This window comes from Aegilops tauschii, chromosome 1 (assembly GCF_002575655.3).
Source record: "Aegilops tauschii subsp. strangulata cultivar AL8/78 chromosome 1, Aet v6.0, whole genome shotgun sequence".
In the NCBI taxonomy this organism is placed as follows: domain Eukaryota; kingdom Viridiplantae; phylum Streptophyta; class Magnoliopsida; order Poales; family Poaceae; genus Aegilops; species Aegilops tauschii.
In genome coordinates, this window is record NC_053035.3 from 3,973,969 (window position 1) to 3,999,752 (window position 25,784).

The 25,784-nt window shown below is 45.2% G+C and overlaps 2 protein-coding genes across 2 annotated transcripts; both read right to left on the reverse strand.

Annotated features, from left to right (window-relative positions):
- Positions 1 to 3,558: 3,558 nt before the first annotated feature.
- LOC141041396 (uncharacterized) lies at positions 3,559 to 5,626 on the reverse strand. Its single transcript, XM_073507544.1, has 3 exons — positions 4,447 to 5,626; positions 4,245 to 4,363; positions 3,559 to 3,957 (listed from the first exon to the last, which is right to left on the reverse strand). Exons 1-3 carry the CDS (start codon positions 5,624 to 5,626, stop codon positions 3,559 to 3,561), a joined length of 1,698 nt encoding a protein of 565 aa, XP_073363645.1.
- Positions 5,627 to 13,072: 7,446 nt separating this feature from the next.
- Positions 13,073 to 19,878, reverse strand: LOC120966671 (fatty acyl-CoA reductase 8-like). Its single transcript, XM_040393044.2, has 4 exons — positions 19,800 to 19,878; positions 19,252 to 19,355; positions 18,928 to 19,130; positions 13,073 to 13,166 (listed from the first exon to the last, which is right to left on the reverse strand). The coding sequence occupies exons 1-4, from the start codon at positions 19,876 to 19,878 to the stop codon at positions 13,073 to 13,075; spliced, it is 480 nt and encodes a 159-aa protein (XP_040248978.2).
- Positions 19,879 to 25,784: the final 5,906 nt, after the last annotated feature.

Sequence of the window (25,784 nt, forward strand, 5' to 3'; positions counted from 1 at the left end):
ATTCAGGGGCCTCTAGTCATATGTCTGCATCTAGTAATTGGTTATCTTCTTGCACTAAATCTCCTTTCCCTTCCATTATCCTTGGAGATGGATCATCTATTCCTATATATTGTGTTGGTCAGGCTCAACTTCCCTCTTCCACCAAACCTCTTTTATTTCGCGATGTTCTAGTTGCACCCGCCCTCATTAAAAATCTTATCTCTGTTCGCCAATTTACTTGCGACAATCTTGTTTCGGCTGAATTTGACCCTTTTGGTTTATCTGTGAAGGATTACCTGACCAAGGCCGAGATCGCTCGCTTCAATAGCTCCGGTGATCTTTATTCTCTTAATGGAGTTCCTGCCGCCACCCCTCCAACATCCATGCTGGCCTCCGTCGATCTCTGGCATCGTCGCTTGGGCCATCCCAACCCCGCCGTCTTAGCTTCTATACTTAGTGAATTTACCATACCATGTAATAGGGACTCTCATAATTCTGTGTTTTGCGAGTCTTGTCAATTAGGCAAACATGTGCGTCTTCCCTTTAGTTCCTCTAGTTCTTGTAGCACTTATCCCTTTGAATTAATACATTGTGATTTATGGACCTCTCCCATTGCAAGTGTTTCGGGTTTTAAATACTACCTTGTTATCCTAGATGATTTCACCCACTTTGTCTGGACTTTTCCTCTACGCAACAAATCCGAGGTCCATTCTCTTTTCCTTAATTTTCAACGCTATGTGTCTGTTCACTTCTTCCTCCCAATTCGCTTTATCCAATGTGACAATGGTCGCGAGTTTGATAACATTAAAAATCGTACTTTCTTCTTACAACATGGCATCCTGCTTAGGTTCTCATGTCCCTACACCTCCCCTCAAAATGGTAAAGCAGAACGCTCTCTTCGCACCCTCAATGATATAGTTCGCACTCTCCTCATTCAATCATCTATGCCTCCCAAGTTTTGGGCTGAAGCCCTACACATGGCCACCTTCCTTCTAAATATTCGACCTTCCAAAACTAAACCCAACACTACTCCCTATTATTCCCTCTTTCTTTCCCACCCCGACTACTCCGCGGTTCGTGTTTTCGGCTGTCTCTGTTTTCCCAATGCCTACGCCACTTCTGCAAATAAATTGTCACCACGCTCTATCCCATGTGCTTTTCTCGGCTTCTCTGACGAGCACAAAGGCTATCGCTGTCTCGACCTTCACACCGGACACGTTCATGTCTCTCGTCATGTCACGTTTGCTGAGCACATTTTTCCTTTCTCACAACGCACTACTACACCATCCAACACCCCTAGCTCCGCAAACACCCCCTCTCCCCGTCCTTTCCAACTATATACTCCCCTACCTGCCGAACACAACTTATACCACCACCATTAACACCCACCATAGCCAATCCCAACCATACAACACCCCCGACCCCTGCTCCCGCCCCAACACCCCCGGCCCCTACTCCCACTCCACCACCCAGCCCTGCTCCCACTCCACTACCCATCCCTACTCCTTCGTCCGACTCTTCCGCTGCGCCGGACTCACCAGTACCCACCTTACCCCCTCGTGCTATTCCTACAGCAGCCCCGATTAATGATCATCACATGCGTACTAGGGCCAAATCAGGATTTCATCAACCCCAAGACCGCCTAAACCTTCATACCTCCGTATCTCTCACTTCTCTTCCAAAGAATTACAAAACTGCTCTACTTGATCCCAATTGGGCCGCTGCCATGCAAGAAGAATATAATGCTTTACTTCAAAACAACACCTGGCAACTTGTTCCTCGTCCTCCCAATACAAATATTGTTTCTGGCAAATGGATTTTTCGCCAAAAGTTCCACTCCGATGGGAGCCTCTCACGATATAAAGCCAGGGGGGTTTGTCGTGGCTTTTCTCAGCAACAAGAAATTGATTACGAAGAAACCTTCTCTCCTGTTGTTAAACCTAGCACCATTCGCACCGTTCTTAGTGTTGTTGTCTCCTCTTCATGGCCCATTCACCAACTTGATGTTAAAAATGCTTTCCTCCATGGTTCCCTTCAAGAAACTGTCTACTGCCAGCAACCTCTGGGTTTTGAAAATCCATCCTTTCCAAATCATGTATGTCTTCTTCAGAAATCTCTCTACGGTCTTAACCAGGCCCCACGAGCTTGGTTTCAACGCTTCTCCTCCTTCATTCAAACAATAGGCTTCACTCCATCTCTCTCCGACACCTCTCTTTTTGTGTATCATCAAACTTCGGACACTGCCTATTTACTTCTCTATGTAGATGATATCATTCTTACCGCCTCCTCTCAAAAGTTCTTAGATCATATTGTCTCTCTTCTTAGATCTGAATTTTCTATGACTGACCTAGGACTCCTTCATCATTTCTTAGGCATTGCTGTTGTTCGAGATTCCTCCAGCCTTTTTCTTTCCCAACGCCAGTATATTCTTGATCTTCTTAATCGTGCTGGTATGCTTGACTGTCAATCATCTCGCACTCCTGTCGATACTAGTTTTAAACTTTCGGCTACCGGTGAACCCTTTTCCGATCCTACTCTCTATCGTAGCCTAACAGGTGCTCTCCAATATCTCACCATTACTCGTCCTGAAATCTCTTTTGCTGTTCAACAAGCATGTCTCTATATGCATGATCCCCGGGTTCCTCACTATAATCATGTTAAACGCATTCTTCGGTATTTAAAAGGAACTCTCAATCATGGTCTCCACCTCAATAATTCTTCTCCAAACTCGCTTACCGCATACTCTGATGCAGACTGGGCTGGTTGTCCTGACACTCAAAGGTCCACTTCCGGTTTTTGTGTTTTTCTTGGTAACAATTTGATTTCTTGGTCTTCGAAAAGACAGGTTACAGTCTCACGTTCGTCGACCGAGGCTGAGTATCGCGCTGTGGCACATGCCGTTGCAGATACAATCTGGATTCGCAGTTACTCTCCGAGCTACACAGGCCTATTGAGCAGGCCACTATTGTCTACTGTGACAACATATCAGCAGTCTACATGACCAGCAATCCAGTTCAACACCGATGCACAAAGCATATTGAGATTGATATTCATTTTGTTCGTGAAAAGGTTGCTCTTGGTCAGGTTCGGGTGCTTCATGTTCCCTCTACGGCTCAGTTTGCTGACATTTTCACCAAGGCACTGCCTACTAAGCCGTTTCAGGATATCTGTTTCAGTCTCAACGTCGTCGAGCCTGCCGTTGATACTGCGGGGGGATGTTAGAGTAGTCATTATGGTATACGACTTCTAGTCCAAGTCAGTTTTGTACCCCTACCCCAAGTCGGTTTGTACCCTCTTATATACTCTTGTATGCCGCACCAAATCATCAATAAGAAATAGTTTTATTCAGCTTTCAAGTTCAACGGTTCAATAGAAATATAAATTCAAGACGGCATCAAGCATAACATCAGCAGTTCGGCACTTAAGTTCAGTAACAACGGCAGCATGTCCATAGTCCATTACATGCATCACAAAGTCTTCAGAATTCATTTGTCAAAAGCACACAGGAAAGGATAGAATCATGAGCGCCAAAAGGAACTTCATAGAGAAACCCACAAGCTTACATGTCAGAAGCAAAACTCATGTCCTGTCCTCGTTGTCGTCGTCACTTTCTGAAGCAGAGGAAGCAGAGAGCAGATCTTCTTGAGGAGTAACATGGATCATCATCTTCTTCTTCTTACCATAGACACCCCTCTTCCTTTTAAGTGGATTAATAGCAGAAGTTCCTGGTCTAGCATGCGGGCTTGCATATGAAATTTCTTGATCTTGATCTTCACCTTCAACTTGTTCTTCATCACCATTTGGCACCACACCAGTGATCCATTCATTCTCATCATCTTCTAAAACATCTACCACCTGCTTCTCAATGGGGTCCTTGCGTTTGTTTACTTTCTTGTCCTTCAGTTTGGGGTTTAACATGATGAAAACAAGGTCACTTGTCTTGCCATGCAGCAGCCTGCTGCGTCTCTTTGTGTGAACCTACCAAATGAACAAATGAAGAGTGTGAACCTACAAAATGATCAAATCAAGATCTCAAGGGCTGCAGCAAGCATAACATCACCATATAAATAGAAGAAGTATAATAGAGGTCAATAGAAGTTTAGTTGATAAATATAAATATAAATCTAAATTCAACCTCAAGATCTACAGCAAGCATAACATCACTAGTTCTGCACTTAAGTTCATATAGAAATTGAAAGCATCACAAAGGCTTCAAAATGGAATGAACAATGCATTTAAGTGGAAAGAAGGAACAATATACTTACTAGATCAAATACACTCCAGTTCGTCTCACAAGCAGAGGAACTACATGTCAAACCAAGAATCCTTCCAGCCAAGATCCTTAGTTTTGGAGCAATTGTCCCATGGTTCATCCACCATTTAGCTTCAACATAAGACAAGTGGGACATGTTAGGGAACTTTGGGCAGGATAACAAAATAAGAAACAACAATTAGGCAACCAATTACCTGGATCAAACCTTTTGTTTTTCCTTTGACGTACAGCAATTTCCCTTCCAAAAGACCCTATCCCCTCATGATAGTGGTCAGTCTCATCGATTAATTCTTCTTGCATGATAGGATCTTCAACCATCTTTGAAATACAAGTTATCAGCCCTTCTTTGAAACTACCATCGATCTCAATATCAAGCTTGTTTGGATAATAATAGTATGGGTTCAAGTAGTATCCAGCCATATGTAATGCAGTCTTCAACTTGTTGTCCCATCTCTTGTCAATGATATCCCACACTTCCAGAAAGCGAGACTTGTCATTGTCAAACCTCACGGAGATCTCTTTCTTTGCATCCAACATACAACCATGAAGAAGACCCATTGCCGGAACATCGCTATCCATCCTCCTCAAAACATTTGCCAATGGCTCAAAGAAATTGACAGCGGTATCTACTGCTTTCCAAAAAAATTCCGAGCGAATGATTTTAGCTGTGTTCTTCCCCTTTGCCTTTCTTAGGTGGTCCATTTCATTGAGTTCATCGGACCTGAACAACTTTTGTAGCTCTTTTTTGTTGTCCTGCAAACTCTTCAAGTTCAAATATGCTGGTGCAAACCTAGTAATACCAGAGCGGACTAGGTCTTTTACAAGAAATTTTCTCATCAATGCCAAAACTCTTGTATGCGCATAAATGAACACAGCCACAGGCTTTCCTTTGGCAATGGTTTGATCGATTATAGGAAGCTTCCCTATGTCCTCCAACATCAAATCAATTGTGTGGGCTGCACAACCATTCCAAAATAGGGAGGGCAGCTTCACTTTCATCATCGCTGCTGCTGCTATATTGACTGAGGCATTATCCATTACAACTTGAACTACATTCTTCTCCCCAATTTCTTCTATGCATCTATCAACAAGCTCAAATATTATCTTGCCATCTTTTCTCACATCTGAACAGTCCACAGAATCAACAAATACAACACAATAGGCACTATGAACTACCAAAGTCATCACTCCCCTTCCTCTTTTGTCTGTCCATGCATCTGTCATGACGGTACATCCAGTGAGCTTCCATGCTTCTTTATGTCCAGCAAATCCTTCCTCGACTTTCTTCTTGCTCTTCTGCAAGTAAGGGCCACCCATTTCATAAGGAGTGGGGCCTTTCATGTCTGTCCCGAACGCACCAACCGCTTCAAGCATAAGTTCAAAGCTTGGAAGCAGGACTGCATTGTGGGCAATTCCGGCTTCATAGAAGAACTGACAAACATACTCACAAGCACGAACCCGCTTCTATTCCTTTCTTTGAGTGGACAACTTGGATCGCAACTTTGTAGAAAAGCCTTCCCCCTTCCTTGCGGCCACAACCTCTTCTGTTGACTTGGTGCAAAACTTATCCATAGAACCATATGTGTTACCCTTACTCCATCGTTTCCCTTATAATACAAGCAAACCACCCCCACTATCACCAACCAAGATGTCATCTTCATCAGTGGCCCTAGCATCATCTCCATCCGAAGTGACATCACTTCTTGGCCTTCTTTTCCTTTGCTTCATCTTTCCTTGAGATCAGCTCCCTCATCTCTTGCTTCACATCAGCCGGAACTTGTTGGCACAAAACGACATTTTGATACTTGATATTTGCAAGGTGGTACTTCATTCGAGTAATACCACCAGAGCACCATGTATACGCGAGGGACTACATCACCGATTTCATGGTCGCCAATAAGGAGAAGGAGACGATTCTCGTGCCTTATCATCCCATATAAGTCATCTGCAGATACTTTCCTTCGATTTCAATCATTCATCTGCACGCGTGGAGGCTAATTTGAGTTGTACTTATTTTGCGCAGCGGCGGGCGTGTTGTCCTCATCATCCTTTACCCCTGATTCTCCCACGCTCTTTTCTTGGAATCGTCGAAGAACCTGAAGAAAAAGGATTACACCCACATCAGGTCTGTTCTCGACAGTGCTATCTTGAGGTACAGCGTACGGGGTGGAGAGATCAAGACCAGGAGGACAAGGAACCGCGCGCCCGCCTTCGGCCATAAGACCAACTTCTGCTGCATCCAGCAACCGAGTGATACTCTTAGTGATGGATTCTATGTCCTCCATCACTTGCTAGAGTACAGACGGGATCAGCAGAACCTTCGCATGTCACCTAGATCCAGCGATGCCCATATTCTGCAATGGGCAAACAACCTAGCAGATATCCTGGATCATCGACTTGGAGCTGAGTTCTATCACATCCAGCGTGAACTTTCCCAAATCATCATGAAGGAGGTCGTTGGAAAAACAGGGATGTTCTACAAAGAATGGAAAATGTCGCGGGAAGACGTCCGAACACGCGTATCGGCTCACAACATGAAGCCTTTCACTTCGCTCAGGGACTATCTTCCCTGACTTGGATGGATGGCATGACATGTTGGAGTGATTGACAATATATAACAAAGTGTCCATTTAGTCCATAATTTCTCTATGACGAAACTTTGAGTTATGCACGACGATACTTTATTTGTGATGTAATTAAACCGTCCTCCTCAACTAGCGAAGATCACTCTAGTTAGGGCATTTTGTGTACGATGAACTTTCTTATTTATGCTTATGATATGTTGCTTCTATTTTTGTCAAGTCTGTCTCTTTCTGTTGCTCAACTATATATATTCCATATCATCGACTCATGTGACGATGGAGGTGCATAGATCATCGATGGCGAAGAAGTGCTATGCCAGGAGTAAACGACGAGTCGCCGGAGTGTTAGGCCCAGGTGTACCGGTTTCCGAGCGACAGCCAGTAGTTAGTTTAGGTTCATGCTAGTGCGAGAGAGGGATACGAACTGACGCCTCAAGAAGTACTACATTATGTATGATGAGACATGTCATGTAACTTGTATAGCTATATCATGATTATGATGTGACGACATGATTTGTGTTGGATGATATGATGAGACTATTATGTGTATGATATGATGAGCATATTGCATGTTTATGATATGATTAGAATACTGTTTAAAACCTGTACAAAAACATCGCAAATACGCAGCAAAAAAATATGAGAAAATATAGTAGTAGTGCTCTTTAGCGCTGGATAGGAAAACGCTACTGCTAAAGCACTTAGCAGTAGTGCTGGTAAGGGAAGCGCTACTGCTAAGTAGGTATAGCATAGCGCGTGTCAAGCCGCGCTACTGCTAAACGTTAGTTGTAGCGCCGTAACAGTAGCGTTGTTCCCCGCGCTATTGACAGGCATTAGACCCGCGCTACTGCTAGGCTTTTCCCTAGTAGTGTTCGGTTATTTAAACTTACTGCATCTGTGGCACTACCACATCGGTAGAACCACTATCCCATTTGGGATACAATCATTTGTAATGTGATTAACCATATTGTCCCTACCTCTCACGAATATACGCTGCCGACCAGACGATGGCAACAATTATGAGCAATCCTATAACTGATTTTTACTAAGTATTGAACCACAAACAGTAATTCTCTTCTACTCAATTAACATCGATATTTTCACTCATCCATAGTTGAGGATAATTTTTTTCATAAGTCCAACATGGTATATGTTACCATTAGGAGGTTCTAGTTTGAGAAGTGGTAACGTATATGATTAAACTAGAAGCCCATGATGGTAACATATATCATGTTGAATTTAGGACCGGAATCATCCGAAAGAATGGGTGTGCAACATTTGCTGATGCCAATCACATAGAAGATAGTTACTCAGTAATGTTTTGCTACATAGGAATACATGTTGTAGGTTTGCTCATAAATGTTACAATGGCAGCAAAAATGAGCTATTTTCCTAATTTATGCTGCCATGGCGGCACAAATGTGTCTTTCAGTTGTATCCGTAAATAGTTTGCACTATGTTTAACACTAGATTTAAAAACCATAAATCACATTTAAGTTTAACCATACATAAAAGGCGTTCAACACCAGGTATAACCATAAAGCATCTTTAAGTTTATTTGTAGATCATGTTCAGTTTAATGACACTCTAAAACACCCTCAAATATGGAGGTGAGAAATAAAAAAGGCCCTCGAGGTCCATGGTGTAGCACGGCGATCAGCCTATCTCCTATTTCAACGTGGTAGGTCTCAAGAAGTTGCTTCCACCCATTTACGAGGATGCATCCATTGTCTGCTGAAGTCGAGTAGGTGCATGTGAAGTTTGTCTTGTCATGGACAATAATTCGCATATCACCATTAGCAGCCATTTGCTGAGGCACACAGGGTGTTGGGATTTCCTATTGCAAAGGAACGTCATTACAACATAGTCATAGGAATTCTAGTTAATTTATCAAGAGGATATGAACACGAAACTGGATATAATTCTTACCAGGTACTTCTTCTGAATATTCTTCATGCCCAATGTGTGAGCTAGTGGCACGTATGGTCCAACACTTTTTCCAGCACGGTAATGCCTCATGCCTGCATCCATACTGTCCAGAAATCGTATGACTTCGTTCATCTCCTCCAAAGTAACTATGGTGCCAGCAGTATAAAAAATGTTGTCTACCATCCTCTGAGTTTCTCTTGGCACTCGTAAATAACCTTCCCAATTGTGTACAAGCAATATTATAGTTACAATCAGCAACTAATGTTGAGTAATATAAAGGTTTCCATGTATGTTTAACACAAAACTTACATGGAGGAATCATTGGAAGCTTATCCAAATCTACCCAGATGTCACCATTAGTTTGTTGGCCAATATCCGGGGACAGTTCCGTCCCATCCTCCAATTTGTAAGCTTTAGCAAAGTTTCTCCAATTAAGACAATGGAAACCGAAAAAGGTTTGATCTTTCTCATTTTGGATCATAACCTTGAAATAGAAGCCCTGTTTGATCTTGACGAAGGCAGTAGTGGTGCTCTCCTCATCCCTCGTGACGTTCAGCTTCTTTAGTAGTTCAGCCCTTGCAAAGCAAGGGATGCACTGATCAAAATTAAAGATAAAAGAAAAGTTTTGCCTGTTAGAATTTTTAATAAATACTTACAAATGAAATATGCAGTAATTCATAAAATAGACCGTCATAATTTTGAAGTCCTCTGTAAGCGTCAGGTAGAAGCAATTGTTGTCAAATCCATCATCGGCGCACAAACTCCTTGTGTCCAAAGAGTTGGGGCTCTCCATTTGCTACATTGACAATGATAGATCTTTAGATCATATTAAAAGTTGCGAATAATAAGTATAAATAATTCTACAAAATTAAATTCACAAGAAAAACTTGCATGAATTTTTCTAAAAAAAATAGACATACTGAGTGTTAGAAATTTGATGAAGCCGAAAGAAATCAGTGTTTCAAACTAAACGTTGGCAATCATTTTGAATACGTGGAACGGAAGACCTAATATTATACTAGTGGCGGGCCGACCTACGAGCCCGCCAGAGGTAGTGCCTACCACACAGCTAACTTGGGGCCAAGTCTGGCCCATATTTTCAATGGTAGTTGAGGAATGATGCCCGCCAAGACAGCTATAGATATCAATGGAGGGCAGCATTTATCGCCTGCTACTATTAAGTTTGACCCACTCGTAACCATGACATACCTCGGACCAGATCACCAGTGGCGGTCGGTGTCCCCCACCGCCGGTCATGGGTACTATGATGTCAATGTCAAGCACTTGTATTTCCGGTGGCGGAAACATGACGATAGCCCCGCGTCGCCCTTCCCCTAGGGCGACTCAGGTGGAACCAAGAAACCTAGCCGCCGCTGCCGCGAACTCCCTCCTCATCTCCCTCGACCGTCGCCGGGGGACGCCGCCGGGCTAAGCCCGGGGGCCGACGGTGGTGGCGGGGGATCTCCTCTCTCACGCGTCTTCTGGTTGGGGCGGGACCCCTAGGCGTGTGGCGGCGCGGCCGATCTGGGTTCTGCGACACGGCGGATGGCTGCGGCAGGTGTCGGGCGGCTGGCCTGTCCTCGGACGGCGGCGGCTAGGCACGGTGGGCAACCCAGCCACGGACGGCGGCGTGGGCTGCGGGCGCAGCGGCCGACCTTTTCGGTTGGCGGCGGCGACCAGCTAGGCTGCGGTGTCACGCACACCGCCTTTAGATCGGCGGCGGCAGCATGGAGGGCCCGGTGGTCTCGTCGGCGGCACCTCCGGTCAGATCTGTTCTGACCGATGCGACCGGCGGTGGTGGTCATCTCTTCCGTCATAAGTGGTCGACCTATGGCTGGGTGTTCGAATCTCCGGATCAGTGATCCAGTACTAGCTGCAAGTCGGGGAGACATAGTTGCCGGTGAAAACCGAGCCGGCGGCGGATGATGGCAGCATTCTATGTCGTTACCTTGATGAAGGCATCATTGTGTGACGTATGTCGACCCGCTCGTACTGCTCTGGGGGAAACCCTAGGATCTGGTCTTCCATATCGGACGATGGCGGCATTACGGTGGCGTTTCTCTCTTGGGAGCATCGTTTGTGGAGCAGTGCTGGTGGTCAGAGGCAGGAGGTGGAGCGGCTTTGTCTTGCACGGAGTTTCAATGGAGATGTCAAGTCATGCCTGGCCGACAGGTGCTACGCTTTGTCATTCCTGGTCAGCAGGTGCTACGGACGACAGATCTTTCAGAGACTTCAAGTTGTGTCGGCTTGTGGTACTTGGCGGCATGGTGTTGAGGAGTACCGGCATGCTCGGCAGTTCGCGCGCAGGGTGGTGGTGTCGTTGGGCGCCGTGGTGGCGTTGACGGTAGTTAGACCGGGCAAGGATGATGCGTCAGTACAGCTCTAAAGATGGAGTAGTGGCAGTTGGCGGCGGTGGCCTCCGAGAGTGCAGCGGACCGCTGTGTGCCCCATAGACGGCGTGGCTTGGCTGCGAGGCTCGGTTGGGGCCTCAGGCTTTAGATGTTAGGCTTGGCTGCGAGGTCTATGGTATTAGGCCCGGACTATCAACATCCCTTCATCAGCTGGATAGGAGTAGCGACAGTTGTCGCCTAGACGATGGCTTCAGACTTACTGTCGTATTTCTTTGTAAAGTCTTTTGTGAATAATTAATAAAATGGATACATGCATCGCTCAGATGCAAAGGCCGGAGGTGATCCTCCTTCTCTAAAAAAAACTTGTATTTTGGCAGATGTGCCCATTGGCGGGCCCTAGTTGCCGCCCGCCATTGATATTTTGCCAGATTACCAATGGCGCGCTCAAAGGTATTGACCATTACGTCCCACCTATCAGCACTTTCCTAGTAGTGGTTATCGTTCCAGTAAACAGCCATGGCCACAAGTGTTGCAATTATGCCTATGTCTGCTGATATCTATACAGGTCTAGTTTAATCAATCATGTGGTTCACCAATACATACTGTTAAACATCATGTCACGTTACATATGTACACCCAAGGAGGAGTCCTGCGTGCGTTCCAGGAGGTAGAGATAAGCTAGGTAGTTAGTTCAAATACTATCTCTTGTAACCTACTCTATCCCCTTATCTCTTCTTCTCCAAGTCTCCTGTAATATCTGAACTATCATTGTATGCGCTTCAGGGATCCTGTGCCCCTGTCTATAACATGCAACACGTCCCCTCGCACCGAGGTTAAGACGTTTTCGCTCTCGCACATGGTAATTAGAGCCATCCTATTTCCCATCTAGTTTTCTCTTGATTCCAGCCTTGCCAACGAGCATGTCTTCCTCCTCCGGTGCATCTCACCCTAGCCTCAGTGGGCAGGTGATCGAGACACTCTCCCGCACAAACTACGTGCTATGGCGCACACAGATCACGCCACAGCTGCGTGGCGCCGGTGTCTTCAGCTATGTTGATGGCACCTCGCCGTAGCCGGCCAAGCTCCAAGCCGCCAAGGACAAGGACGACAAGGAGACCTTTGTGCCCAACCCTCTCCACCGCATCTGGGTCAGGGAGGACCAGCAGGTGCTCAGCTACCTGCTGAGCAACCTCTCCAAAGAGGTGCTCATCACGGTGACCACGGTCACCACGGCGCATGCGCCCTGGACGACGCTGGCGGGCATGTACTCGTCGCAGTCGCTGAGCCGCGTCAACAACATCCGTACCTCGCTCATCAACGCGCAGAAGGGCAACCAGTCCGCCGCCGCCTACTTCGCCACCATGCGAAGCCTCGCGGACGAGCTGGCTGCAGCCGGCAAACCCATCCAAGACGATGAACTGATCTCGTACATCCTCCACGGGCTGGATCTGGAGTACCAGCCCCTCGTCTCCGCCCTCAACACGCGCGTCAGCCCTGCCTCCCTTGACGAATCTTCTCCATGCTCAACAACTTTGACTAGCGCATGGCGCAATTCCAGAACTCTGGTGGCGGCGGCTTCAAATCCTCCGCCAACCTTGCTTCCCGTGGTCGTGGCGGCGGCTCTCGCTACCGCGGTCCTTCTCATGGCAAGGGCAGGTCCGGCGGCGCTAGTGGTGGTGGCGCTCTGTGGCTGGGGAACACACCTCCTCCGCCCCACGCCAATCAGGCAATGACAGGTGGCGCACCGCCACTGGACCTTCGGCGGCTCGGTTTCCGGCTCAGCCGGTCTGCTACAAACGACGCGACCTACGCCACCCGACTGCTGCAGGCCCGACCGGCGCGGGATCCCGTGCTGATACGCGGCCCACCCAATCCTGCGCCAATGATGAGGCCCGCGAGGCGGGATCTTCTGCCCCGGCTACGGCGTCTGCGCCCTCCAACGCCACAGAAGATCCGGCTCAGGAGGACTTGGCGGCTGCTACTGGTTCAACTTCTGCCATATGATCTTCTGTGGCAGAAACAACAGCTACATCATCTCCGTGACGCACACATCTACAAAAGTGGGGTAATAAAACCTATTAACTACAAGCATGTTACAAAGTATGGCATGGTATGTTCTACAGGTGAACCAGGTGAACCACACACCATTGAGGAAGCCTTGGGTGATGAGAAGTGGAAAAAGGCCATGAATGAAGAATCTGTGGCACTACAGAAGAATAAAACATGGTATTTGGTTCCTCCACAGAAAGGTAAAAATCTCATTGACTGCAAGTGGGTCTTCAGAATTAAAAGAAAGTCAGATCGAACCATTGACCGTTACAAAGTTAGATTAGTTGCAAAGGGATTCAAACAACGGTATGGCATAGACTACGAGGACACGTTTAGTCCTGTTGTAAAAGCTGCCACTGTTCGTCTCGTTTTGTCTATTGCTATTACCAGGGGCTGGAGTCTCAGGCAACTAGATGTACAGAACGTGTTTCTCCATGGTGTTTTGGAAGAGGAAGTGTACATGAAGCAACCTCCTGGGTTTGTGAACAAAAATGTTCCCTCTTATATATGCAAACTTGACAAATCATTATATGGGTTGACGCAAGCTCCAAGGGCATGGTATTCACGTCTAAGTCACAAGATGCAAACACTTGCTTTTGTTCCTTCTAAGTCTGACACCTCACTGTTCATTTAAAACAAGTATAACACATATATATTTGTACTTATATATGTTGATGGTATCATCGTTACTAGCTCATTAGATGAGGCTATCACAGGACTTTTAAAATATCTCAGTACAGAGTTTGCTCTCGAGGATCTTGGAGACTTGAACTATTTCCTAGGGATTGAGGTAAAGAAGCATGAGGATGGACTTCATCTCTCTCAGGAGAAGTATGCAGCAAATCTGGGAAAAAAGGTAGGTCTTTAAGGTTGTAAGCCCTCACCCACTCCTATGTCAAGTTCAGAAAAATTATCTCTCACGGAAGGACAACTTTTAGATCAAGATGATAGTACGAAGTACAGAAGTTTAGTAGGTGCACTCCAATATCTCACACTTACTAGACCTGATATCTCATTTGCTGTCAACAAAGTTTGTCAGTTTCTTCATGCACCCACTACAGTTCATTGGACTGCTGCAAAACTTATTGTTCGTTATGTTAAGAATACTGCAAACATTGGTTTGAATTTCAGCAAGTCATCATCTACACTTGTGAGTGTTTTTTCATACTCTGACTGGGCAGGTTGTCTGGATGATAGAATGTCTACTGGTGGCTTTGCAATCTTTTTTGGACCAAACTTAATATCATGGTGTGCAAGAAAACAAGCCACGGTTTCCAGGTCCAGCACAGAGGCAGAGTATAAGGCACTAGCAAATGCCACAACTGAGATTATTTGGGTACAGTCCATGTTGAAGGAACTTGGTGTCAAAAGTACTCAAGCTCCATGCTTGTGGTGTGATAACCTGGGTGCTACATATTTATCTGCTAATCCAGTCTTTCATGCCAGGACAAAGCATATTGAGATAGATTTCCACTTTGTGAGAGAAGCAACTTGATATTCGGTTTGTGCATTCTAGAGATCAAATTGCAGATGGATTCACAAAACCATTACCTACAAGAAGCTTTGAAGACTTCAAACATAATCTCAACTTGACGAAGTTGTGATTAAGGGAGGGTGTTAAACATCATGTCACATTACATATGTACGCCGAAGGAGGAGACCGAAGGAGGAGTCCAGCGTGTGTTCCAGGAGGTAGAGATAAGCTAGGTAGTTAGTTCAAGTACTATCTCTTGTAACCTACTCTATCCCCTTGTCTCTTCTTCTCCAACTCTCCTGTAATATCTTAACTATCGTTGTATGCGCTTCAGGGATCCTGCGCCCCTGCCTATAACATGCAACATGTCCCCTCGCACCGAGGTTAAGATGTTTCCGCTCTCGCACACATACTACTAGCAATATTATAATTTTCCTAGTTATGCCATTGTTGCTCATTAGGCTAGTAACGTAGAATATACTCACCACATTGATTATGTCATCCCGGTTGCGAATGAAACATGGCAATGCTTGTTCATTGTAGGCGGCAATGAGAGCGTCCATTATCCTGGAAAAATGTATCAGTTTGTTAACTAATTTGTGAAAAGATGAGATGCTACTAATTTTATTAATTGAAATGTGAGACGCATATCCTGTTCTGTCAATTGTAGTCATGTAGAGTTGCTATATTAATTTATTTTTTATTGCAATCATGTTATTGTCTCAAGCTTGGGTATTACTACTCTAAAATAGTGTTAAGGCCAGTTTTATCTTCAAAGCTCATTGGTAAGTAATGCCAACATATTAGAATCATGCTAGTCTCAACAATGTCCATCATAATTCATTGAAACTAACAGTAATCTACTTAAATTTTCAATTGACGAGGAGGAGAGTAGTGGTATATGAATTGAAGAGTGCAGGGTGTACAGTGAGTAAATAGAATAAAACTACCACAATTCAGGCTAGGATTCTGGAAACTACCGCTTTTTGGAAAATCCAAATACCTACCACTTCGGTGGTTCGCTATTTTAATAAACTACCATATTGCACTAATGACTATTTGTTAATCTTAATCGTGATTATGAAAGATTGGGTCCACTCATCAGGTCTGACATGACATAAAAGTCAACACCATTAGCTTTGACCGTTAGGTTGACCGTTGCGAGGTTATGACAGGTGGGGTGAAATACTTTTTTTAAGCAATCGGGTTCCTGTAAAAAAATAAAAGTAATCAGGTCACTATAATTTTATTATAAAAAGCAATCAGGTACTTGCAAAAGGAAAAATGCAAGTGTCCCTGCAAAATGAACCACCCGCACGCTTGGCCCGCTGTCGGAGAGCTTGTCGCCGGAGCTGACGAACAACACATCTGGGCGTCAGGGCGAGGCTCAGTGGGTGTCAGGCCCAGGAGGAGCCCCTACACACAAGCTAGCACTGCGGCAATCTGTTCCCCGCCTCGAAGGGAGCATGGGCAGCTTGGTCCATGGCGAGCCCGTGCGGGACGCAGGGAGGCACAAGGTCTTCGCCGGGGACACGCTCATGCATTGGGCGTTTTTCGGCTGCCGTTAAATTGCTGCTCTGCGTGCACTGGCGCCCCCGGAGCTATGCTCCTGTTTGTGGCCATGGAAGCACGGCATGGAGGCATGAGCCGGCGAGCTGGTGGCTTCCGTTGATGGAGGAGAGACGGAGGCTAGGGAGGGGAGGGGAGGGTGTTCGTCGGCCCTGTCCGGCAGCCTTGTTGGTCGGCTCCGGCAAGGGGTGGGGGGCATAGTCGGGGTGAGGAGATGGCCACGGACGGGTGAGTTTATTTCCCATGTGGCCCTAACGACTGGGTCTAATATGTCATAGCTTAAAATATTCCAAGTGAACAATTTGTGTTTTTTGAATGAGCGAACCACAGAAGTGGTAGGTATTAGAAAGTTTTTTAAAAGCCGTATATTTTCGGAATCCTATGGTTGTTTTATGTTATTTACTCAGGTACAGTGGCATCATGTGCTTTGTGTAAGTGTGAGACCCGTATGAGAGAAATAAAATGCTATACGATTTATCTAGCAACTGCATGTTGCACGAATACACAGGGGGAACAGATCATCGGGTGATGTGGTAGCAGAGGGGAGTGAACTACAAGTATACCGGTGGTCAAAGTCTCGCTAATAGCGCGATATAGCACGCTAATAGCGTATTTAAGGCCGATGCTATTTTGCTATGGCACGCTGTTTTTTTTTCCTTTACAAGGGCTGATTGATTCTCCCAGCAGATAGCCTCCAACTATTGCAGGTGTAACCTACATGAGGATGATATGCATCTCCTTTTTAGCTGCACTTTTCCTACAGCAACATGGTTTGCTCCTCATTGTATTGTTAGTATAGACCATGTACTTCAAAATAATCCTTTTCTAAAAATGTACTTCAAAATAATAGTCCCTCCGTCCTGTAATACTTGTCGGGGAAATGGATGTAACTAGACTTATTTCAGTTCTAGATACATCCATTTTTATTCATTTCTCCAACAAGTAATTTCGGACGGAGGACTAACTTTTTGCATCGTCTCGTCCAGGAGCTACTGGATGGTAATCACCCTCAGGCCACCATTCCAATATTTTCAGTTTTCTCTGGTGCCTTCCAAAGTATATAAATAACTGCCTCTTTGCCAGGAAATAAAGGTTTACCAATGCAGGTACATCAGGCGGCATCAGCACTTGATGCTTTTCAAGCTCTTTTGGACAAGCCTTATGACACGCAACTTCCAACCCTGGAGAATCATTCTACCCAGTGTACTAATCCTTTGGTATACGGCAGGGTTCAACCAGCAACTCTGGTCTACTTCTTAAAGGTATTAAGGTCTTCTGGGATGCGGCTGTTAAATGATCCAAGATACCTAGAAGGCAGTCTTCTACTACAACTACTGTAATTGTTCTATTCATAGACATACCAGAGGATCAGGCTAGTACACAGATTCTGATCCAAGCATCAACATCTATCATAGTTTGCCCTCTTCAGGCCTAAGCGCTTGCGGTACTTCTTGCAGCAAGGATAGAATATATACTACTAAATATCGCAATTTTACTCATGGGCATGAGTACCGATAGGTACCCAACCCGCATGGGTAGGGCATGGATACATTTTCGTGTCTGTGAGTAGTACATGAACCTTATCCGACTAGTACATGGCTAGTGCATGGGTATAACATGGATGTCTCCTATCCGATTGCTCCTATATAGTCTGTGCGTCAAAATTGGAGGGAAACACACATGCACTCTCTTCCATGGGCTGGCCAGTACAGAGTATGCGCATTGTGCTTCATTGTTTTTGGGTTAATGAGCATTCCCCTAGCAATCTTTATATTTGTTCTTTCGGCTTTTGAAGGTTTGGCACTCAATTTTCTATTATTTTCCATATTCTTTAACATAAAAATGAGTATTTAGAAAGCGTACATGTAATTGAAAATTTATTCACGTATTCTTAAAAAAAACTACATATATTTTAGAAAAATATTGATGTAAAACTAAAATTATTCGCGTATCTTTCTAAAAGAATCGTGTAACTTATAACTCCTATTAAAAATTGTTAATATACTTAAAATTGTTTGTAATTTTGGAAAATATGTAACTCTTGATGTATTTCAAAAACTTGTTAAACAAAAACAGAAGTAAATAAAAGTCTACCCGTAAATACCTGAACATTTCAGCTAAAGAGTCCTCCAAGTAGCGAAGTACTAAATACAGGTAGAAAAGTTTAGTGAGGTGTTTTTCTTCGCTCGGGAAGACCTAAAACCCACCTCATTTTAGATTTTTTTTTGTTGTATTCTGAAAACAATTTGACAGATTGTGTATCTAAAGTTTCGTGTTGATACCAAAAAAGTGAAAGCTCTGAATTTTATATTATACTCCCTCCGTCCGAAAATACTTGTCGGAGAAATGGATGAATCTAGACGTATTTTAGTTATAGATACATTCAATTTTATCCATTTCTCCGACAAGTATTTTGGGACGGAGGGAGTATTCATATATGTTTGTATCACTTTTTCTTTTTGTATGGGGCATATACTATCTTCTTTCCTCCAATTTATACAGTCATATTGTAAAAGGTTATGCTTTTTATTTTTCTAGCAATTTCGTATTAATTCCCGAAGTTAGCAGGTGTACCTCCACAGATGCTCAGCCAGCACTTTGCAAGGACTTTATTGTAAGTTTATGGATAAAACTAAAATCGACCAACAAATCCAGTAATATTGTTCTCACAAAAAACAAAGATAACTTTGTGCATCAGGGCCAAGAATTCAAGGAACGAACCTTTCAAAAAAGTTAGTGGTTTCAGCCACATTGATGATAACATCAATCTCCTCCGACAGGGCATGAACTCTTGAGTTGTGGAGCCCTAAGTAGCCATCCACGATGTCTCCGGCGAGAGGTACTACCTTTTCTTTGATGAAGTTATGGAAGCCAGTAATCCCGTATTTTTCTCGTAGAAGATTGAAGGGATCCTTTCCAATGACCTTTATCGCCGAAAGAGAACAGGACACAGCAAATATTGTGTGAGAGTGTTTGACATTTCTCAGGATCTAATCATAGATGTCCTCTAATAGTAATTTGAAATAAGCTAAACAAATTGTGTACCTCGGACAAGACACGCTGCTCAGCAGACGTAGCGTCGGGCGCGCGGACCAGTAGGTACAACTTCTTCACAACCGGCTGAACCCGCAATATCTTCTCCACTAGCACTGTATGTAAGATACGAGGTAGAAGCTATCATTAGAGCAAAATACAATAAGATGACATCAACAAGCTATAAAAACTTAAATATTACTCCCTCTGTTTCGTAATATATGTCGTTGTAGCAAGCTAAAAGAGCTTGCTAAAACGACCTCTATTTTGGAATCGATGAAGTATATCGTTGCTTAGTTAGAGGAGAGAGAAGAGAAGAAGGTTGTAAATAGTAGTTAGCTGCGGTACGAGCCCAAAACACTTTCTGAGATTGTAAGGTAAACTAACTATTAATAAAATAGTACACAATTAAAATTTCGTACTTTATATGCTGGTTATTAGGTCAGCTCTAGATGATATGGCAACTCCTTACGACCAATACTTAGTTGTACTATTAACCATGCTCTTTAGAATCAACAGTTCACGCATGCATGCAGGATATAGGCAGGTGTTAAACATACATTTCCCGAGGTACCCTGTTGAGCCGGTGATGAGGATGCACTTATCTCTCAAGCAATCGGCGACAGCGCTGGACTCCATTTCCGCAAAGATGAACGAGGTATGCTTGTAGGCTTGTAGCTAGCTTTGTCGTCTGGATTCACGTCTGCTTTTTATAGACCGAAACTACCACATGTACCTCTTGCCCAATCTTGGTACGACAAGAAATCCAACGGTGCTGCCTAGCTAACGCACAACTGTCTACTACTAATTATGACACTGGTTCCCCCCTCCCCCCCTCGCGTCGCTCCTGCTAGGGCGACTCGGGGGCCCCAAACCCTAGCTCCGCCGCCTCCCCTTTCTGCTCCCCTCCTCCTCGCCGCCGCCTGAGGCAGCCGCCGGGCAAGCCCGGGGCGTCGCCGAGGAAGGTGGCGGCGGGGCCCTGGCGTCCCTGCCCTGCTGTGGGGGGTCGTGTTCCCTAGGGCGGCGGCCCTAGTCGGAGAGGCGTCACCGGCCCGGCGGCAGGCGGTGGCGCGGGCGTGGGCCGGCGATCCTGGCCGTGTGGATGGCAGGTGCCCCGATGGACGGGAGTCCTGGCAGCGGCTGCTGTGGCTCGCGGTGGCGCCAGATCTGGTCGCCCCTGCCCCCCTGTTTCGAGTGCTCCGCCCCGGCCAGATCTGTCCGGCCTCTTTGCGGGTCGCTGGATCCTGCGTCGTTGGGGTGGTGGTGGCGGGGATTCGAAGACCGGGAGAAATTCCAGGCCGGCCTCGTCGGTCTTGGCGGCGGCGACGCTCGTGGCGCCGTTCCCCTCCCTGGAGGCGCCGTTCAGGTCAGATCCGTCGCCCCCCATCCCCCTCTAGGCTCCCGGGTGAAAACCTCAACTCTGTTGGGCGGCGGCGGCGCCCCCGGCGTCGCGTCCTTCCTGAAGGCGCCGTTTTTGGGAGCTAGGTGGGCAGTGGGCTTCTCTGGCGATGTGGTGGGTGTGCAGCGGCGGCAGTAGCTGGTCTTCTTCGTTCGGCGGTGAGTTCTTCAGTGGCTCATCGCCTACAGGGACACTACGCTACTGCTCCTCCGTCCGTTCCGTCCCGGCAGCTCTTTCTCATAAGTGTCCAGTCCGTGGGTGTTGGGAGGTGCTCTGCTCCTTGAGATCATTCGGTGGCTAGTCGGTGAGCTAGGTTCCTTTCCAGATGCAGCCTGCCGGTGTCTTTCCTCCCAGGTTCTAGGGTGAACTGCTACACTGTCAACGGGTCGGCGCCTTCGAGCCAGGCGAGGAGACAGGGGTCTTCTTTGACAAGTGGAGCTGGGAGGACATGGCAATCCGGGGCTGCTGGCGATTTGGCGATGGCGTGCCCTTCCTCGCCGTCCGAACTGCTGCTCCTGTGCTGACTTTCTCCTTCTCCCTGGTGATTTGTATGCGAATGAGGACCTACACATCCCCGAGTTGCGTTCTCCTTTCTATCTTTTAGCTAGGGTGTGTGAGGCTTGTGTGCTGCTGTCCAGCGCCTCTGTATCTTGTCGTTTTTTCGCTTTCTTGTGTTGGTTTCGAGTCTGTAATCCTGGCCGGTTGATGGCTTTGTTAATTCAAAGCCGGGCTCTTCTGGAGCCTTCGTTCTAAAAAAAACTAATTATGACACTATCATTAGTGCTACTGTTTGGTTGAAGCCGCACCGTTAATGAATGAATAAACCATCTTGGTCTTGTCTTGTAATCACCAGTTAGCTGGATGACCGGGGCATTTGAGCAGATACATTAAAAATATATATTTATTCTCAATCAAATGAAGGGTACTACCTTCGATCCATAATAAGTGCCGCAGTTGTAAATAAACCTCAGATTAAAATTGCGGCATTTATTTTGGATCTAAGGAAGCATTATTTTTTTCTGCCAGTTATTTGGCTGGCTCATCTTGCCAAAGCAGTTGATAAACTTGTAGCCATTGATGAGTTTTCTATCATGAAGCTACAACCAGTTAGGGTTAAAATGCGATCCTGCCAAACTGTGCAGCTCGAAGGAATTCTTCTTAGTGGGTCAGAGGATGAATCAATCCAAGCAGGCTCCCACCCAATGGCCTCAACTCTAGGCACGGTGAGGAGCAGCCACCAAATATAGACATGTTTTCCAATATAAAGGCTTATATTAAAAAAAAGAACATGTTTATACATGCATGGGAAGAATCAACTTTAAAGGGAAATTAATTTATTTCATTTGATGAGGTTGTGGTTTTGTAGTTCTCGACACAAAGGAGACACTAGTACTATACTAGGCAACCATTGATCGTTCAATTATTTTGTGGAGCAAACAATGATTTGATACGTCATAAACATGAAAGGGAAGAATAATAAACTGTAGAAGAAATTAATTTACTGCATTTTATGAGGGAATAATAATTCATGTGAAAGGGAAGAATAAGTTTTCCAGCACGGACATTAAAAGTGAAGAATAATCTAATGTACGAGTACTAGAATATTTAGTGTCTAGCATAACACAATGTCTATTTGTACCTCGTGTACAGCGCATCCATGTGCCATCTAATACTTTGTGTACGTCAGCACCGAAATTAGAAAATCACAATGTGCACTTTCGGTTTCTCCCATCCAACTAATCTACTTTTTAACCTTGTACATTATTTGTTCGCGGGTGGTATTGATACTGCTGACCGATTGTGATAGGTAACCAACCATAGTGCTGTCTAATTAATTCCCGTTTCATTATAATTCATGTGATGCATATAGTTAATTAACTCGTCAAACTGTTCGGATATAATTATCGAAAGTGACATTGCATAGTAGGTCGTTGATCTATTATCTAGACACTCCATGTCAAATTACTTCATGTACTAAGTTTCATTGCGTCATGTATTTGACTGACCATTAGACTATTAATAGATCAATTATGTGATATAAATAATCACAAAAATGTACTTCCTTTAGGGAGGATAGATATGTTGCACTAGGGTATCTGGCCCATTGGAGCAATCGAGCTATTGTCTCTCTAGTATCCGTGCAAGTCACATTTTGAGCTTATTCCTTGGTTGCGCGGATCCGATTTATCTTCCGTGTGTGTGTTCCTAGTGATACTTTGGGTTCGATCTATTTGTCTTCTTTGCAATTTGTGCATCTTTTCTACATATTTGATATCTTGGCTAACATTTGCTTGAATTATTGTGCCACTCACCCTAACCGAGATCCTCCTTAAGCCTTTACCTGTAGGTGTGAGGAAACAAAACCCGGTACCAATTCTACTATTATAGCATCACGTTGGGTGATACTCAATACATCCACAATCTCCGGAAAAGGTAACTTTGGTATTGTTCTCTCATTTTCCTACTCACAACCACTTGCATATGATGGATAGGCCAACTTCTTCGGCGAACCCACTCTTCGAGGATCAAGATGACGAATGCGACTACGTCACCAAAAATCTCAGTTCTTCGTCGCCCAACAAGCTCTCCATCAAGAAAGTGAAGCCTTGTGTGATTGCATCGAGCAACTCGCCACCGACCTACGCCAATCGGAAGTAAGAAACCGGGACTATCTTGACGCCAAGCTCAACATTCAAATGGAGGAATTTCACAACATGTGATGGATCATAGCCGCGCATCCTCCAGCACCTCCTCACCAAGACGGAGCCACTCAAGTCGACACTCTTTGGCATACTCTTCTTCCGATGCAAGTCCTCCTCGAGCTCGATCACATCACCGCGACGACAACCACAACCCATTCCATGGCAATGGGTTGCAAGACCGACTTCGAGCACGTGAAAGGGCGCGATGCAAAGCAAGATCCCATGGATCAAGAGCAACCTCCACCACAACACCCACGTCGTGAAGCACAAGCACATGAAGCACAACAAGCACTCCGTGAGGCTACTCGAGCCATCCAAGAAAGCAATCGGCAAGTACGTGAACAAGAAGATGCACTTCGCCAAGAACGACAAGATGATGCCGCTCTCCTTGAGGGGCAACAAGAGAGAAGGAACCGGGCACGTATACCTCGCCCCCCTCCACACCAAGGGCACCATCACGAGGAGCGTGAAATTGAAGACCCTCCTCCATGCCAAGAGCGACATCAAAACAGCCACTATGATGAAAAACTATGCTACAAAGCTCAAGTTCACTATGCCCAAGTTCTCCGGAAGCAATGATCCTGAAGAATATCTCTCAGGGACATTGAAGGTCGATAAGATATTCCGTCTTCACAACTATGGCGAGGAGAAACAAATCGCCATGGCCTCCCTCAAGTTTCAAGACTACGTCCTCATTTGGTGGGAACAAGTGATCGCAAGACGAAGGGAGAGAGGCGAACCACCCATGAAAACTTGGACACAAATGAAGGATGTCATGAGAGCTCCTTTCGTGCCTAGACACTACTCCCGCGTTCTCTTCAAGAAGTTGCAACTTCTCAAGCAAGGCATGAAGACAATGGAAGAATACTATCAAAAGATGGACATTGCCATGATATGAGCCAATGTCAAGAAAGATGACGAAAAAACTATGGCACGCTTCTTGAACGGCCTCAATCACCCAGTAAAGAAGATTGCCGATTTCCAACCCTACTCCAAACTTCTTGAGCTAGTTCATCAAGTGACCAAGGTGGAGCGACAAGTGAAATATGACTTCAAATATGTCGATTACTCTTCCAAGACCCGCGGCTCATACACTCAAGCTTCCTCAACATCAACACCTCCTACCTCGACTAGAGCATCACCAAGTACCGGTGACAAGTCAAGTTCCAAGCAAGCTACGCCTTCCTCAACTCGTCCACTGGCAAGCAACTAAAAGTCCCAAACTCTCTCATCAATGGCACCAACGAATGACCTCGTCAAGATAAGTTCTATCAACTGTTCACATGTGGTGGCCGAGGACACAAGTCATTCCAATGCTTCAATCGGCGCACCATGATTGCCAATGATGACGGCACATACGACTCCATGAGTGAAGATGAGATGGAAGCACTCGAGCATGTGGTCATGCACCGTAAAGTGAATGAAGAGGAAGATGCTCGAGTCTTTTGTGACAATGATTCAAGTCCCGCTCTCGTGGTCTCCAAGGTCTTGACGCTTCAATACCAACAAGATGAACACCAACGTTGCCATATCTTCCACACCAAAGCGGGCATCAACGAACATTCCATCAAAGTCATCATCGATGGAGGAAGTTGAAGGAAATATGTCCTAGAGGCAATGCTAAAGTTGTTATTTTATATTTCCTTATTCATGATAAATGTTTATTATTCATGCTAGAATTGTATTAACCGGAAACTTGATACATGTGTGGATACATAGACAAAACACCGTGTCCCTAGTAAGCCTCTACCAGACTATCTCGTTAATCAAAGATGGTTAACTTTCCTAACCATAGACATGTGTTGTCATTTGATGAACGGGATCACATCATTAGAGAATGATGTGATGGACAAGACCCAGCCGTTAGCTTAGCATAATGATCGTTCAGTTTTATTGCTATTGCTTTCTTCATGTCAAATACATATTCCTCCGACTATGAGATTTTGCAACTCCCAGATACCGGAGGAATGCCTTGTGTGCTATCAAATGTCACAATTTAACTGGGTGATTATAAAGATGCTCTGCAGGTATCTCCGAAGGTGTTTGTTGGGTTGGCATAGATCGAGATTAGGATTTGTCACTCCGAGTATCGGAGAGGTATCTCTGGGCCCTCTCGGTAATGCACATCATAAGAAGCCTTGCAAGCAAAGTGACTAATGAGTTAGTTGCAGGATGATACATTACGGAACGAGCAAAGAGATTTGCCGGTAACGAGATTGAACTAGGTATGAAGATACCGATGATTGAATCTCGGGCAAGTAACATACCGATGACAAAGGGAATAACATATGTTGTCATAACGGTTCAACCGATAAAGATCTTCGTAGAATATGTGGTATCCAATATGAGCATCCAGGTTCCGCTATTGGTTATTGACCGGAGAGGTGTCTCAGTCATGTCTACATAGTTCTCGAATCCGTAAGGTCCGCACGCTTAACGTTCGA

Bases quoted from the DNA above. Each gene is read 5' to 3' on its own strand.
- LOC141041396 (XM_073507544.1), bottom strand. From the start codon at position 5,626: ATGCTTGAAGCGGTTGGTGCGTTCGGGACAGACATGAAAGGCCCCACT. The intron at 4,364-4,446 runs GTAATTGGTTGC...CTTATGTTGAAG, and splicing joins AAACAAAAGGTTTGATCCAG to CTAAATGGTGGATGAACCAT. The intron at 3,958-4,244 runs GTAAGTATATTG...TTCATTTGGTAG, and splicing joins ACTGGAGTGTATTTGATCTA to GTTCACACAAAGAGACGCAG.
- LOC120966671 (XM_040393044.2), bottom strand. From the start codon at position 19,878: ATGGAGTCCAGCGCTGTCGCCGATTGCTTGAGAGATAAGTGCATCCTC. The intron at 19,356-19,799 runs GTATGTTTAACA...TCTTACATACAG, and splicing joins AACAGGGTACCTCGGGAAAT to TGCTAGTGGAGAAGATATTG. The intron at 19,131-19,251 runs GTACACAATTTG...TCGGCGATAAAG, and splicing joins AGCAGCGTGTCTTGTCCGAG to GTCATTGGAAAGGATCCCTT.